The 17,345-nt window shown below is 40.3% G+C and overlaps 2 protein-coding genes across 3 annotated transcripts in view; both read right to left on the bottom strand.

Moving 5' to 3' along the window:
• uvrag (UV radiation resistance associated gene) overlaps positions 1 to 4,780 on the bottom strand; it is a 76,137-nt gene extending 71,357 nt beyond the window's left edge. For both annotated transcript variants that reach the window (XM_029520003.1, XM_029520004.1), the window contains exons 1-3: positions 4,503 to 4,780; positions 1,643 to 1,760; positions 1,039 to 1,073 (exon numbers count right to left, since the gene is read on the bottom strand). In XM_029520003.1, the coding sequence (XP_029375863.1) occupies positions 1,039 to 1,073; positions 1,643 to 1,760; positions 4,503 to 4,607 (258 nt within the window). In that variant the 5' untranslated portion in view covers positions 4,608 to 4,780. The remainder of the gene's footprint in view (positions 1 to 1,038; positions 1,074 to 1,642; positions 1,761 to 4,502) is intronic.
• Positions 4,781 to 7,222: 2,442 nt separating this feature from the next.
• On the bottom strand, positions 7,223 to 15,727 carry dgat2 (diacylglycerol O-acyltransferase 2). The gene is made up of 8 exons (XM_029519316.1): positions 15,564 to 15,727; positions 14,447 to 14,575; positions 13,887 to 13,994; positions 13,234 to 13,304; positions 11,082 to 11,286; positions 10,275 to 10,449; positions 8,811 to 9,013; positions 7,223 to 8,584 (listed from the first exon to the last, which is right to left on the bottom strand). The coding sequence occupies exons 1-8, from the start codon at positions 15,601 to 15,603 to the stop codon at positions 8,430 to 8,432; spliced, it is 1,086 nt and encodes a 361-aa protein (XP_029375176.1). The 5' UTR covers positions 15,604 to 15,727; the 3' UTR covers positions 7,223 to 8,429.
• Between the last annotated feature and the right edge of the window lie 1,618 nt (positions 15,728 to 17,345).

Raw genomic sequence — 17,345 nt, 5'->3', positions numbered from 1 at the left:
CCATTCAAGAGTAATTGAGTAATCTTGGTCTAAATAAGCCTTAAAGTCAGATCTCTACTGCAATATGTTTTTTGCCCTTGAGCCTCCAGGCTGGCAGCACTGAGCAATGTTTCGATAAAGCAATCTGGCAATTTACATCATTCAATTATCTACAATATCCTTCCATCAGAAGGAAAGTCGCTTTCACTTTGGGCCCCTTTCAAGGACTGGCTGGAGAAAAATATCAAAAGCAAAAGTTCAATCCACAGAAGACAATGGCTGGCAGAACTAGTGAGAGTGAGGAGTGGAAGTCAAGCACAAAGGAGCAATGACAACAGGAAGACTGACCAGAAACACTTGTCTGGATGAATGATAACAGGAAGGAGAGAGAATGCTAAAAAAAAACCTAATGTCAGCAAGGACATAAAATTCAACAGCAGGATATTGGACTGTGAGATGACAGGAGTGCATTTACAGTTGTTTGCCAAGGTTACTGAACAGTATGCCTGGAAAGGAGCTTAGGTCAGCTCAACACTAGGCAGCAGGCTTGACACTAATGGCTTGATATCCCTTGCTCCTTCTTTAGAAGCCACATGCATATTAGAAGCCACATGTGAAGTGGCTTCTGATATGCAGATGACGAAAATGAAATGGTAATCAAGAGATGGGTTACTTGCACATTTATTAATGTCCTGTAATATACAGATTTACAGCAGATGAATAATGTTTATGTGGATGTTAACAATCAGACAGCTGATTGAGGGAACAGTACCTATCATATTTGATGTAGCTCATAGGCTGACAGTTCTTTCAACAAATTGTGTTTCCACAGCACATGACTTTGTGATGCTTGAAAAGCACTTGAAGGAAAGTTAAAGTCAAACAAGGAGGCTTAATGTGGTAATGCCACATAAGCAGCAGGTATAAATGAGCAGCTGTGGCATCAGAAAAATACATAGAGATTTTTTATATAATGGCACCATGTATAATAACGAGTGAACTAACTAATAGATACAGATGACAGCAGATTGCAGATGAAGGTCAAGTAAGTGTACTCACCAGTGAGTCTCTAATGACTTCACTCTTGTAAAAACCTAAAAAAATAAATAAATAAAAACATCAAAGAATGTTGATTAAAAAGCATACATTAAAATCTACCCTAAAATATAACTAATGAAAAGTTTCTAATGGAAAGCAAATACACAAACCACAAGGCATGCATTGAATGTGATTTACAATTAAGTACTGAAGTTGTTTCTTACACTAAGGATGTTATGACAGCCCATGGTGCTGCACTGGATTATGGGTGTGTTTTCAGATTCACAGTTTTAAGTTCTGAATAGATTATCTCTTAAAAAAAATGAAGTGTCATTTGATAAAACTTCCAGCTTAGGGATTCTGTGTTTTCCTGATTGAAGTTTGTGTCCAGATAATTGAAAAAAGATAAAACTATTTAATGGTGACTTTCTAACAGAACTAATCACACACCATATCAAAGAAATCTTAATTTATATCTATCATGATTTATTACTGTGATCACACAATAGCTGTATGAACTCAAAGGCGGTGGAAAATCATTGTTTTTTTGTTTTGGTTTTTTTTGCACGTCTACCTATTCAATTGCAGATAACTGAACAGAACAAGCATGCATGCTCACACTGACCTCTAGATATTCGGTCTTCTATACAGAGGTGGAGGGTGAAGTATGTGTCCAGCAGTGGGGAACCATTCTTGTTGACAATGTTTCTGGCTGCGATGCTCCGAAGATGACGTAATCGTCTCTGTTCAGCAGGGGAAGATAGATTGAAAGACATGGGCAGAGTGTGAGGATAGACACAGCAGACATATTATAAAATATTCATATCATACAATAAACAGACTTGAGAGCTGTTCAGTTGTATTCAGATCTTGTGACAGGGGGTAAATATTACCTAAGCTGCTCTGAAGAAACAGAATCCTTACTGGCCCACAGGACAAGTGAAAGGCACTGCCTGTTGGGATCAATTAAGTTATCACATCATCCAGCCCATAATGAACCCACCAGAAATAGAAATAATTTCTCAACCACTGAGGCACCACCAGCTGTGACATCCTATCAAATGTCAGCAGTTCAAACAAAAAAAGCCCAACAATTTCATGTTGGAACGAACCAGGCATGATCAGTCATGACAGTCACATGAAAAATGTATCAACCTGAGCTCTAAAAGGGGGAGGGGGGGTTACCTTCATTTCAGACAGTAAATGGCAGAGGTCAACAGGAAAAATGGAGAGAGGGACTGACCTGCAACATATGTCCCTCGCCAGATTCAAACCCACAAAAACGTGGTTACATGGTATGCACACTAACCACTCAACCACCTGAACTTCCAGCAATTTATCATTTGAAACCAATTCAGTGGCCTGCCTCCAAGAGCCAAGATACAGAAAGTGTCACCCACTGCAGCAAAAATATTATAGTTAATAGTAAACGCTGATGTATAACAAATTATGGCTTGAAAAACAAGTGTGCTTGTGTGCATGGGCACACACAAGGCACAGAGTTGTTGTCTGGCAAGTTCCTGCTTCAGGCAAACATGTCGCCACAGCACTTCTCCCCTGACCAGCAGGCTAGGCCTCCTGCAGCCATACTGAGACTAAATCTAAGTCATGGGATTCCCTTTAAGATTAAGGGCTGCAGAAACAAAAACACTGATTGTTCCACAGGGGACTTTTAACCTCCCCTCCCCCCTTAAAAACATCAGTGGGCTAATGTGGACCACAGGCAAAGTAAAAAGGTTGTAGGTACACATGCCATATGAAACTTCATGGTGGGTCAGCATCTCCTCTTTATACTACAAGCGGAGACATGTTAAGATCAGTATTAACTGATCATGTGTTATAAATTGAAAAAACATTTAATTGTGGTATGTAAGGTGGTTGATATCTATGATACAGTAACTTAATGCCTTCTTTTTTTCAATAATTGGACCAGGTGAACCAAATATAAGCTCTGGGTTTAAAATAGTTTCGTACAACAAGAACTCTCTAAAACAACACCCTGAAAGTGCCTTAATCTACATGTAGATTAATTCAAGGTTATCTTAGTTCCAGTTTTTGTAGAGACACTAGTAAAATTAATGGAGTCCAACAAAACAGGCATGCCAAGTTCCTACCATTGTATTTAAAGTACTGCTAGCTAAGCATAATATACTGCTGACATCAATCATAACTTTAAGCATTGATTAAATTTTGCATCTAAACCTCTGCAACTGCCTCAAAAAATGACATATTTACTATCTCAGAGAAGTGCATCCTGAAGGAAATTGATATTCTTATTCAAATACACAAGCATATAATTAAAAGTCAAAAAAAAAAAAAAATAAGATTTTCTTTTGAAATGTTCAAAACAACATGATGAAAATAACTAATTTCAATCAAATTTTTATGTTACACTTGAAGTTGCGCTTTTGTACAATGAAAAAAAATCTTTGCTGAGTAAAACGGTGAATCAAGGCCAGCATCAACACTTATGGTTAGTGGCCTGATGAGCCTTAGTTGCCCTGCGGCTTTGCCAGGTTTGTGAGCAAAGTTCAAAATTCATTCACAAATCTTGAGTAGAAACTCCTAGTATAAGTCATGCCCACCAAGTGTAGTTCCCAGTGTGTATGAGGATGGGAGATTTTGAACTAGAAGGGCAACATAACCCACACGATGAACCCAACAGTACTGGGGGTGTAATGCTGATGGAACGCTTTATAAAAACCAAGTTTAAATTATGAAACCCTTTCATTTCCACGATCAGTTTTCACAGTTTACTCGAGTCAACTTCATTTTGACAAATTTGCAGTGCAAGTGGAGCAACATCCTGCATTGCTTCGCAGCTGTAGACACTTTGTTTCCTGAAGTGGTATGAAGTGAACTATCAACTTTTTACACATCTGAATGAATGAATGAATGACCGAACGAATACAAATAAAAACTATGTTCTTATGTTTTCAAAGAAACGACCGACTTCACACGAAATTAATGTCATTAATACTCGATCTCGGCAGTTTTGACACCCAATCGAATACCTCTACACAGTAAAATAGTACACCGCATTGTAATGACATATGCAAGTTTCCCTTCCACTGAGCTGTCACCTGGGTGCTGACACAACGCCAACTTAGGTTACCATTAGCAGCAGCATACTAGCGTAGAGCACTCTTTAAAGGAGCCGAATGATATTTACCCCCAAAATTTGGCAACACAATCTTAAAAAAGTCGGTCTCTGTAATGCCCGACAGCGATTTGACTGCCTCCGGTGTGTCTGTGGTGTCAAACAGTGACATTTATCTCTAGCTAGCTAACTGGAAGTTAGCAGTTCTGAGCTAACTAGCTAGCCTGACAGGCCTGCTGTGTTCCTCCGGCCAGCAGTTGTAACTGTCGTAGCCAACTAGTATTCAACACACTGAGGCGACTGCTCCGTGTTTTGTTTTTGTTTTTCAATTTGTTTCAATGCAGCCCGAGTCACCGTCATGTCGGGGGGTCAGGGAGGCATTTACCTGCTGGGAGGTGAGCTCTACATGTAAGGCTCGAGAGGATGAAGCTCCAGAGTTGGTGACAGAGGCGGCGGGGATGGCGAGAACCCGACCGGTGATGGAGTTCATCCTCCTGTCGGCATCTAACGGGTCCCCCTCATTCAATAAAACATCCCATCATCGACGACCAGGAGAGCCTTTCAAAGTTTACGAAGCACCTGCCAGCCACCACAGACATGAAACAACCGCTGACTATTTGGGGAAAGCGCTACAACAGCTGTCAGCTAACCAACCGGACGTAAACAAAGTACAGCCTATTTGCTACACTTGGTTCGGAAATCCGTCTCTGGTTGGGAGGCTCGACAGCCAGGCTCCTGATTGGCTTATGATAACGTCCGTCTTATAAAGGCGGGGTCTGATACCAATCGTCGTGTTACGATTGGTTTTTGTATCTGTCTCTCTTCCAGGATGGGGCGGGCGACCGTTGAAATCTGTCAAAGCTGCAAAATATGAGGAAGTTGCAGAGAACAGCGTGACATGCAGGTGACGGTGAAACTCTAATATCCAGTTCGTCTCTCACCTACAATCTGCGGTATAACAAGTACAATAAGTGGCGGGAACAAGCCCGACTTGCAGTATACTGGTGAAATCAGACTGTTCCACCACCCTCTGTCCTCAGAGTACACACACATTGGACCATGAACCGACTGCAAATAAAGGAGATGTGCTCCGTGTGGTTAATGAGACATTGGGTCGATACTATTTGAATTACCTTCTCTGTCTCTATGCACTGGCCTCCAGTAACAATTCATAATTCGTAAAGATCGCTTTTGGCTTTTAATGGATGCAAAATAAACGTCCTCAAATTATCTATTTTAAATTTTAATTTCTAAAGAATTATCATATTTCTGGGTTCTGGTTAGGGATACATTGCTTTTTTTTAGAAGCTTTACAACTTGAAGCAGAGATGACTAGGCTATATGTAGCCTATTTTATATACTTTATATACTATACTTATATACTTTTTTATACTTCATACTTTGATCATATTAAATATGAGATAAATGAATTAAAAGTACAATGCTTTCATCTTAAAAGTCGTCGAGAATGATTAATAAGTGGTTAAAAATAGTAAAAAAAAAATAACAATAGTAAATAGTTAATAGTTATTAAGTAAGTAAACGAGCACCGTATTTGAATAACTTTAATATATTTTCTGTCATTCGATTTTCTACTGATGCTGACTGCAGAATATTAAAAAACCAGCAGGAGGCAGTATCAGCCACAGATCAGTTTCCACAGCGTCGTTGCACAATACAAAGAGCTGGCAGCTTGATGCATCTTGTCTCATCTTGTCTCACACGATTGTACAGCGTGTCCACAAAGTCTCTTTACAATAAGTGTTATTACAAAGGCAAATGATGAGCTATCGTAATCAGGTTTGTTGTATGTACTCAGTGGTCATCAAAGTTTTTAAATCACATTTGTGTCTTTCAGGTACCCTGTTGATGAAATAGTGCCTAATCTAACCCTTGGGAGGGGTGGCCCCCTCATTCACCAGATATCTGTGGGCTTATGTTAATGATAGCGTGTATCAAACAAAGATACAATGATGCATCACCAGCCTAGAGCAAAAGCAAATTTCAAATCCTCATTTTGGAACAATTTCCAAATTTTTCTATACATGTGCTTTCGAAATAAATTTTTTAGTTGTAAAGAGACTTTCTGGACACCCTGTACATCGGATCTCCAAATATTCAACAGTAATCATATTTCTAACATATTAACTAAACTAACTTTTTTCCATGGACGAAAATCATTACTGATGATTTTCAGTCGACTAGGAAAAGAAGTAACTTTGCACATTTATTAACTGTACACTGTACTTAAAATTTCTCCTCAGTTATATTTACACTCCACGACAGTTTGGAAGGGAGTGTCATTTTGTGGCCTCTGCGTTTATTTTAAAGCTGTTTTGCAGAATGTATCGTTTTCATCAAAGACATTGTAAAGCAATAAAATGTTGTATATTTTTGCAGATGAAATAAATAAATGAATTGCTGATTATATAATCAGATTAAAAAAAAACAAGACTGCCGTTTATTAATAATCCAATATTAACAGTGGGTGGGGTCACACATATTGTGTTATTCCTACTTAAGTAAAGAATCTGGGCGCTTCCTCCAGCACAGCGGCGTAGTGGCGAGCGGGGCCTTTCCGTGTGGAGTTCGCATGTTCTCCCCGTGTCTGCGTGGGTTTCCTCCCACCGTCCAGAGACATCATGTTTGGGTTAACTGGTGACCCTAAATTGTCTGCAGGTCTGAGTGTGAGTGGTTGTTGGTCTCTGTCTGTCTCTGTGTGTTGGCCCTGTGATGGACTGGTGACCCCTCGAGGGTGGACCCCGCCCTCACCCAGAGTGAGCTGGGATTGGCTCCAGCACCCCCCGTGACTCGGGAACGGATAAGCGGTTGAAGAGGAATGAATGAAGTGACATTCTAAAACCATGATGTCCTGTGTAAAAATGTCTGACGAAGGAAATATCAAGTAATTTTGTGTCAATCCAGAATACTATATAGACGAAAGATGATTTTAATGTCTTGACAGCTACTGAATGTTCATCTCAATAATACAGTACAATATTGTATTATTTAAATTTTTTATTGACAGCTGTCTAAAGTAGATTAATAAACAATGATGTAGCGTTGGCAAATAAATCTACAAAGACAACACATCACACAACTGTCCTTCTGAAAATGTACAAAAGTTTAATTTAAATATCAGCAGACAGATGATGCCATTCATCATATAAACAGGTCTTATTGTTTATTGCTTGCACATTTATGGCACAGGGATCACTCAGCTCTTTAGGTAAGAATATCAAATGACAATCTTATAATTTGGTGCCCATCTTCACACCCATCAACCTGACACATGCTTGCTACTTTTGATGATTCCATCTATAACCTTATAATATTAATAATAATATTTCTTATTCAGTTGTTGCTCAGACCTTAGCTGGCTGGCCAACATACAAGACATTACAGCAGTTTTCGCTGCAAAGACAGAACACACTATTCCAAACCTGGAACTCCCAAAGGTACAAGAAAGGAAGAAAAATAATCAATCAAACATGAGCAAAGACTGTTTCAAAAATAAAACTCACGTTGGGGCATTTTTCTTGTGACAAAACCCTCAGAAGGTAAATCAGCAATAAAAAAAAGTGCATGAGAAATATTCATTGAGGGGAAAAAGCGCTAAAATAGGCTTTTTCACCCTGTAGAATATAATTAATACTTTATGGCATTATACAATCACAGGCACTCATTCATACATTATAAATGCATGTATGTATGGGGACATGTAGGATCTTTGGCTCAATTAACCTTTGGGCTCATTATACAAATAAAAATAAAATAAATAAAGTGGTATTTTCCATTTGCATTGTTTGTGCATTTACTGTGCATCAGGATCTTAAAGTGTTTAGGGGGAATATTAGAATGCATAAATGAAAAACATTGGCACTTCTTTAATGTCCTGCATGTTACCTTCCAGCTCTAACTAGTGGCACTGCCAAAAACCATGACCATGAGCAGCACTACTGCTAAGACAGTCCAAACTTTGAATCTTCACTGAGGAAATGGAAACAAAGGCACATCTCTTGGATAACTTTGTCCAAGTTAGATTCTTAAGCCCAGTGGCCGCAGCACGGAAGAGGCTACTATTCTTTCAGCCTGTCCTTTCCTGAGAAGAAAGTAAGATTATATGTTTGTGAGAGAGGCAATGTAGAGAGCAAAGGTTTCCATAGCGAACATGCTCGCGTGTCCAGTTTACAGTCCAGTGATAAATCAATCAAGGCACCAAGATCAGACAGGGAAGAGGGGAGAGAGGGGGTGGAGGAGCATGAAGGTGCTGCCATGGTTCAGTTCAACAAGGCCCACCTCTCCAAAGCTCTCACTGGATGTACAGGATGTCACTTTCATTCAGCCCAAAGCGGGTCTTGTACTTGTCAAACAGGCTCTGGAGAGACTTGATGTACATTGCATGATACAGATCCACCATCTCGCGTGTAGGCTCCTCAATTTTTGGCACAGTGATTGGCTCCCCAACTATAAGAAAAAAAATGGGATGAAAGCAACAGAGCCAAAAATGTGACCAAAGACAAATGTCAACCATTAATACATCCTTGAAGCTGTAAAATGCAAATATTGACTTTGAGTTTGTCAATTGCTGTCCTATAATAAATATTACTATTGGATGATTGTCCTCATTTTAAAAAGATAACTTTTTGAACCTGACCATACAATCAAACCAAACATCAGCACACAAACTTGCCTATGGTGGTGATTGGGTTGCAGAAAGGCAAAATGCCCCAGGAGTTACCAAAGAAGAGACCACATCCATGGAAAAGACATGGGGCAAAGCCTAAGATCTTCTGTAATCTCTTCTGCATAGCTCTCCACCAGGTGCCCTCCTCGAAGATCACCTGCCTGTAGGCATCATTCTCCCCAAAAGAGTACACTGGAACCAGATCCGACCTGTGGGGAAAAAAAGAGGAGTGGGTCAACAACCGCCTCCTAAATGCAAAGCTCTGGCAGAGCTTTTATACGAAGGAACATCTCATATAAAAATGTTTAGGATTAAAATAAGTATATTATAATACCTCTACAAAAGCCTAATGAATACCCATAGCTGTTCCTTGAACTTAAACTGGGCACATTTAGTTTCATGAAATATTTTGATCATCATTAATCCTTCTGGGTCATTGGTCACACAGACTGGCAGAATGTAGGTGTTTTCTTTCCCAAAAGAGATATTAGTTATCTACATTCAGCCTTACTGTTGTTGAACAGCCCAGTTTTGGGCTGTTGGAAATCATTTACGATTTTGTAATCAGAAAATATTGTGGATTGTATGTAATAATAATGTCCTGTGCTCTGGAGAAATGCAATTAGTAAACATCTGGAACTCATTATGGATCATTATTACCGCTTAATATTGTTTATATTTTTCCATTAACCTGTTGCTATATACAGCATCAACACCATCACCTTCAAACCTTTTGATTTTGCATTTTTGGCTCTAATAAATCTTCTTTAAATCAATATCTAGTCAACTTACCATCCTCCTTTGTCCTCATGTGTGCATAGTAAACATATCTAAGTTGGACGAGATGAAAACCATTTGGGCCTATTTTTAATACAAATTGATTATAAAGCAAAGATTTACACCCTTTTACCTATAAATACCATCTTGAGTGTCTTTTATACAACTGCTTCCTAGATATTTTAAGCATTAAAAACAAGGCCGTAACAGTTCCAGAAAGTGACCTGAATCCGACGTCCAGGCTTATTTCAGCTGGAATGTGAACCGTGTTACGAATGAAGTTTTTCTGACCTGCTGTAAACTTCTTTGGACAAGGTGCACCCAGTGAAAATCTCCAGCCACTGAGAGGGTTCAGGGTGGCCAGGCTGGCCAGACAAACTGGGGTGCACTGCTCTTTATAGGGGTTAAAGCACAGCCTAGTTGCAGCTCACACAGGAATCCTTCCAAAGGGCACTGCATGTCACAGGGAGCACCAAGCTTCATAACGCTGCTCATTACGAGCAGATTCGGTAATGTTCTCTGCAAGTCCACTACAACCTTTCTGAGAATAGTCAAGGGTTTTAATGATTCCAGTGAGTCACTACAGCCCTGAGAAATGACATTTAAAGGTTTTAAACAGATTTGGAAAAGGCCGTGTGTAGTTGCCACAACCTCACGTGTTGTTGTGTCTTGAGTGTTGTGCAGCAAGCTCACCCTCTCTGCAGGGCCAGCTTCACAAATCCTTTACGGTTTTTCAGGGTGACGGCGTTGATGCCTGGCGCACAGTGCAGAGACTCCGCTGCTCCTCCAACAACAATGACAACAGCATTTCCTGTCCCGTTACATGACAACAGGTAGTCGATAGAGTTCCTGTTTACTGGACAGATTCCTGAGAGGAGAAAGGGTAACAAAATCACAGTTGAAATGTCAGTAAATGAGCAGTGCTCAAAGGGCAAAATCAATAAGTTGAATCTGTTTCCATTTTTTTATACTGCACAAGTAAAATGTCTTTTTTTTATTCAAATATATATATACACGGTCCAAATGCCTTCATATACAAGGTATATTTGTGTTTCTCTCAGACCTTTTCAAAAGCTGGCTGTAAATATGTGTGTTTGGGCTCAGCTCTCTGTACTTGCATTACTCTGCGTCTGCCAGTCTAGCACCTAAATGTTTGGTACATACAAAAAGTAAAAAGGTCTGACTCAATGCAGCCCAAACTAAAAACAATGATTCAGAGTTTGTTTATTTGTTTGTTTGTTTTTTTACAACAAATTAGTCATTGGCACAAAAAGCTAACAAGAACAATAACCTACAGTAACCTTAGAGTATATGCATGGAATCTATCGCTAAACAGTCACTTGAAACAGAGCAGTTGAAGCTCCATAAATCAGTGAAATCAGCACATCTGAGTAAACACTTATATCAGCTGTGCAACTGGACAAAGGTCTGGACTCTGGACAGACACACTTATTGTTACCAGAAGAGTTAAGAGTTCAACAAGATCTCACATCTTCTTACCTCCAGACATCAGGTAATCTCGCAGCACGGGTAGGCGGAAGTTCCCTGCCAGGGTCGCCAGGGAGGGCCTAATGCCTGGGAACTTCTTGGAGAAGCCGGTGGCCTCTGTGCCAAAGTTACAAAAAGCACCAAAGCAGAAGATGCCATGTGGGTGGTAGCCAAATATGTAGTTCCGGTTGGGCAGCAGGTTGTGGGTTTTAATTAGCTGAGGAACAAGAGCACACAAAGAACCAGTGAGGGGCTGATTTCAGTGTGAGTGACACAGACTGGGATCGTCTGACAGAAGAATGGCTAAAAGGCCTGGGAACAGCAGTAGCGTCACCCAATTCCATAGTGCATACTTACTGAATGTGGTTTGGACCATTCTGAAGGTGTTTTACTGCTTTCAGCCTGCATACTTATTTTATTTAGTGCACTTTAACAGTGTTTGTGAAGCACTACACAACAAATGACATTATTCTTGCTGTCGAAATAGGACATCTTTAACAGCTCTGTCATGACCTCATAGTCATAAAATATTAATGCCGTCTAGGTTTGTGGACGTTATCAGACTAGTAGCCATGAAGCACAATCTCAACCATTCAGTGCTACCTCAACTTTAACTGCACTCTGATCTGAAGCATGGAGTTACATTCATCCTAATGTGTATACAAAGCTCCCTTGGTAGCTAGTCAAACACAACAGTTGCGTAACCATATTAGCAAAAGGAGCTCACACTCAAGATCCCCATAGTACCACAGGACACCACCTGACTGGCACAGCAGATGTGAAGGATAAGACTGGGATTAGAAAGACTACTGCACTTGACCCCTTCTCTACTTAGGAGATGGTAGTGGGAATAACAGTGATACCAGTTTCCCTGACACACAATCATCTTCATGTCTAGAGACATGCACATGTTTATGCAAGACTCAACCTCTGCCCTCACTTATAGGTGGTTCAGACTTTGGACAGTTAGCTGCCAACTCATATTTAAAATAGTCATAGGTTCATGAAATAGAATACTTGAAACAAACAGCTGATGCCCTATCAGATATATTTTCTGGGTGTTTTAGACAGTAAAAGACTCATATGTGACCTTTCATCTCCACAACAACTCAGCTTATATTAGCAACTAATAGCTAACTTTAGTTAGTTATTAATGGGACTTCAGATTTTAAATGTAGTTTTCTTTAGTTTGTACAGGTAAACTCACTGATACCTGAGCGCAATCTACACTTCTCTGTTCACTCAACTGATTTTATACATTTAACCACAGAAGTGCTGAAATCACATTAGTTGTGTTTCATTGGCATTCTGAGCAGAGACAAACAAAAGTAAAGCCATGCCACTAACAGAGGATACAAATTAGATCTAAATACCACAAACTTTTGGAACAGATCAATTTATAGGTGCAGGTATAGTTCTTGTACGGAGCACTTCACTGATTAATCTCTCAATTGTTTTTGATTAATTAATGGATGACTGTGTCTATGACCAATCCCTAACAAATGCATAATTTTAATCTTAAAGATATTCAGGTTACAATAACAGAAAACAAAAAGAATAAGCTTACCAACCAGACAACATGTAGGCATTTTCACTAAAATCACAAAAATCTATTATTTGATTACAAAATGTTTAGTGATTATTGGATTTTGACTGATTAATTGATTTTTGGACCAGTCGCTGCAGCTCTAGTCTGTACAAATGTAGAGATACAAAAAAACAAATAAATAAATAAAAACTGTGACTGAGTCACTTTGAAGGTTTCACACCAGGGACACACAGTTTAAACAGATATTTGGCACATGCAGGGTAAGATGCTCTGGGGAACCCTGATGAAAAAAAAAAACAAAAAAAACAAAGCAAAACAAAACAAGCTCGGCGCAGCTCTTTAGCCTATCAGACAGGACAAATTTCAAAGGTCCCAACCAGCGTCATACCCTCATCAAGGAAGAACAACATGGAACTGAAAGATCTACCCATGATAAAGTTATCAATACATGAGACCTCTGCACCACTGATCTAACTTAAGCAAAGAGTTCTGTCTTACCACACAAAAACATAAAGCCGAGGAGTTGAGAAGGTTTCCAAACCTCAAAATCTTACAGTTGATTTTTGAATGGATAAATTATCAATGGTGGACCAACGCACTGATAAAGTGGCCTACCCTGATTGGGAAGTAGTCTCTGTAATATGTCCATACGGTCCAGTTCCTCACCCACGAAGACCTCCTCCCACCTGAGGACAACATCGCACATTAATAATTCAGAGCTGCAACTGCATCAGCAATCAAAGTACAGATTCAAATTTAATCAAGTCTGTCAGCTTATATTTTTTCAAGTGAAGAGTTTACATAGGGCTGGGCATCTCACAAACTAAATGACTAATGGAGTAATAAAGTTAACAGATTTAAAAGGAAACTCACATTTTCCCTTATATACACTATTCCACAAGTTTAAGTACCTGTATTGTAAATGTTGTCTGCTGCATCCTTAAAATAAAAAATATGTCTATATATATCAAATAGTTTATATAATGCAACAAAAGAAACTAACAAAAACAAAAAACTAACTCGCCGTTACATTTCTCTACCGCCCATGATAATACCTTTTTTATTGGCTTCACCCAAGAAAATTAGCAAGAGATCACATGTGAGGCTAGAACCAGTGAATTTTTCATTAAACTGTAGATCAATTATCTAAGCTGTTCTAAATATAATGTGGCCATTGTCGGTGCTAGTCATTCCAAAAATATGTTGTTCAATGCGAAGATGAAACAGGGGTTAGCTCTCACGCATTTACACCATTTTATTTGCCTTGCCTTGTTTTGGGGTGTTCCAGTCAAGGATGAGCCAGGCTATATAAATGGCAGCAATAAGCCAGCAGTCAGTGCAGAACGTGTAGATCAATAGCACAGTGCAGGTGATACCTGAGAAGGAGATGATCGGAAAATAATTAAAGGCTAAATTATTCTATCAAGTCCCAAAGACTTATCAAAAGGTCCAGAAGTCATAAACAAGTGTGAGGGCAGCATAGTGCTTTGACCTTGTGAGACGAATTAGATTATTAGATTATTAGATGCCTTTTTTGTCATTGCATTATTGACACAACAAAAGAGCAAGAGCTCATCACAGTTGCAAATCAAAAATATGTATAATAGCACATCATGGCAATGTGCAAACACACACATAAGAAGAATAAATATGAATAAATAAAATAATTGGATTTAAGAACACAATCACACACACCATACTGGAGAACAAAAAGCCGCAGCACTCATGCGTGCAGTCATCTTCGATATGACCCAAGAGAATAAGAATATTTTAAGCTTACTGTAAGTGAAATGCATAGGGGTGCCCACACACAAACACACTCATTTACCCATGACTAAGAAGCTGATGATCCACTGCAGCACAGACATGGCCTGCAGCTGTTTTTCCATCTTGGATCTGCAGGGCCAGAGCGCCAGTGACAGGTCCTGCAGGGCAGAGAGGATGCTGGAGCCAGTGCCTGGAGACAACACAAGTAAGAGGAAACCAGAGATATGAAAAATATGAAAGAGATTGATAGCTTGAAGTAAATTAGAGGGATAGACATTTTGTGTAGAATCAAACTGTAAACACGCAGTTGCCTCACTCCTTGTACCTTTGAGTTCAACCAACCCAAAAGGTCAACACCAGACAAAACCAAGAGATTAATGATTTCCTAAAAAAAAACAAAAAAAACCTTGATGAAACCAAACCTCTGTACTCACCGGCTCTCTTCAGTCCCTCGCCAACAAAAGCAAAGCCATGCAGCTACATGTAAGGTGACAGTGTGCACTAAGTAACGGACACATTAACAACAGCTACACTGTGTCAAGCTTGTCCCGCTCAGCCGGTAAGATCTCTGCTCCAGAAAAATGCTGCCATCTAATCCCATCTGTGCACACTGAAAATAACCCAGCACTGAGCTGATGGGGCTAATGCCTGTAAACGATGAAGCTTTGACTCCTTAAGACAATCACAGTTTGGATCTGTGCCAGCGGCTGCTGGACAGTCCTGCTCTGGACGAATGTATCATCTTAAATACAGGAATTTCCAAACAAAGCTGACCTCCACGCACCCACACTCAAAACAGACATGGAGCTTTTTCAGTTTCCCATCCCCAGAAGGAATCACCATTTCATATGTTCACAGTGGAGGAGAAATCTTCAGTTTGCCAAAACTGGAGGGAAATGAAAAGCCTCAACAGGTGAAACTTCAAGTGACAGCTACAGCGACAGATTAACAGCAGAGGAGTAGATGCCCAACACTGATGACTGCTGATGCCACCCTGATCAATACACAACTGCCTCACTGTGTCATACAGGAAGGTTCATCTCTGCAGCAGTCACTGGTAGTTTTCATCAATAAGACATCAGCTATGTTTATAAGTTTGATCCATTCATTTCTTTTCCCGGTAAGTGAGTGAAAAATGTGCCCATGACACCCTGCTGATGCTAACTGCGGTGTCTCACCTCTGAGGACGCCGGAGTAGGCAGCGAGGATGGTCTTCATGGCGGCGCGGTGTCCGGGGCAGGTGGAGGTGCAGGTGGAGGTGCAGGTGGAGGTGAGGGTGAGGAGACTGCCGTCGCCCGCTGTCGGGATGCTGCGGATCCAGCCTACGGTTCCTCCGGCCTGACCGCCGTCGTCTGCAGCAGACTGAGGCGCTGCGCTGACATTTAACCGGGGCGGGGAGGAGCCAAAGTTTATACCCAGAGCAGAGAGAGGGAGGCTGGGAGGAGAGGACGTCTGAGCCCGGGGCAGCACTCTGCTGTCCGCTGGGTGAACAGGACAGAGGAACTGCTCACACTCTGATATCATTCAATCCATTCCCGGAAACTGTTTGAAAATCAGCCATCTTTTCTTTCAATTTATTTACTGTAAAAGACCTGGTAGTTTATGTGAGCAAGTCAGAAATACAGTTTTGTTTTGTTTTGTTTTTTTACTTTTACCTTTAAAAAAAAAATCTCCGTGCAACACCGGGTGAAAGGCTGCAGGACACGATTATTTATAACAAAGTGAGCTCTGCTTTGGATGCTAGTTTATCTTGAAAAAAGGTTGCAAGGTCGATGACTGTTGCTATGTGGTTGCTCTACTTCTGCAAGGGCTCTTTAAATGGCTAATATTGCTCAATCTGGCTGGACCTGATAGTGAGAGCGCCCTCATGACTTCACAGTATGATCAGCTGTGGCTGGCAGAGGCTGGCACCTGTCCTGGAAAGCCTGCAGGTGTAAGTCCTTCTCTTTGTTGCCTCTGATAGCGGCTGGGTCTGCCATCTGACATTGCAGAGACACCCACCAAACCAATGCCTGACTGGGAGGGCACAAAGGTCTGATGTACAGCTGCTGAATATAAAAAGCTGTTTCCAAGACTGTTAGTAAAGCTTGTCTGTCATGCTGAGGTTGGGCCCCTCCAATCTGAGGCATCATGGATTGATTGATGGTGTGGTGGGGAAAACAAGTTTTGCTGCATACATCTGTTGCCATTTCATCGACTAATTTGTAAAAATTGCCGTTTGTGTTTCACACTTAATTTAACATTTCCTTAAATGAAAGATGTTTAGATAAAATTTCAGTGTTGACAATGTGACAAGAGACACCCACCTCTGCCAGTTTATTATATTATGTATAATATGTTCAGACGTGACATTGAAGAATACTCTGCACTTTGTAACTCACGCAGTTCATCCCAGAAAATTTGAATTGATAGCGTCTATCTGGTGCGACCAGGTCCAAGAATCATAACTGCTTTTGAAAGAAATCACTCAATAGTACCCTTGACATCAGCCAACTGTGGAGAAATGTCTACTTGTAACAATGTGGGGCAGCAGTGGTATAATCATGCATTTTTACAGTACAGCCTCAGCTAATATCTTTCTATTTCTATTTATCTCTTGGGTGTCGGGGCTATTCATAGCTCTCTACTGCCCACTTTTTTTTCTAATGTGATGAGTTCAAGTGTTCAAATTAACTTTACATAATGGGGTCTTGATTGGAGCCTTGATTCCGTCGTACTTCGATCTCTTCCTTCAAAAATAAGTCAATAATGTTATTACCCTGACCTTACCCAAACCCACAGAGGTAGGAGATGACATCAACTAACCATCAGCTGTGTCCAAACAGCAGACCCATGTGATAGATACCATCATCAGACATCTCTGAGATGCAAAGCCTGCAGCACTGATTAAGCGTGAGTTTGATTTCAGCTTTGCATGTAATAAAAGCTGAAAATGTAAAAGCTGTGTGTGTTTGATTTAA

Source organism: Echeneis naucrates, chromosome 14, assembly GCF_900963305.1.
Source record: "Echeneis naucrates chromosome 14, fEcheNa1.1, whole genome shotgun sequence".
NCBI lineage: Eukaryota > Metazoa > Chordata > Actinopteri > Carangiformes > Echeneidae > Echeneis > Echeneis naucrates.
The sequence above is the reverse complement of the archived record's forward strand: the minus strand, read 5'-3'. Positions and strand labels throughout refer to the sequence as shown.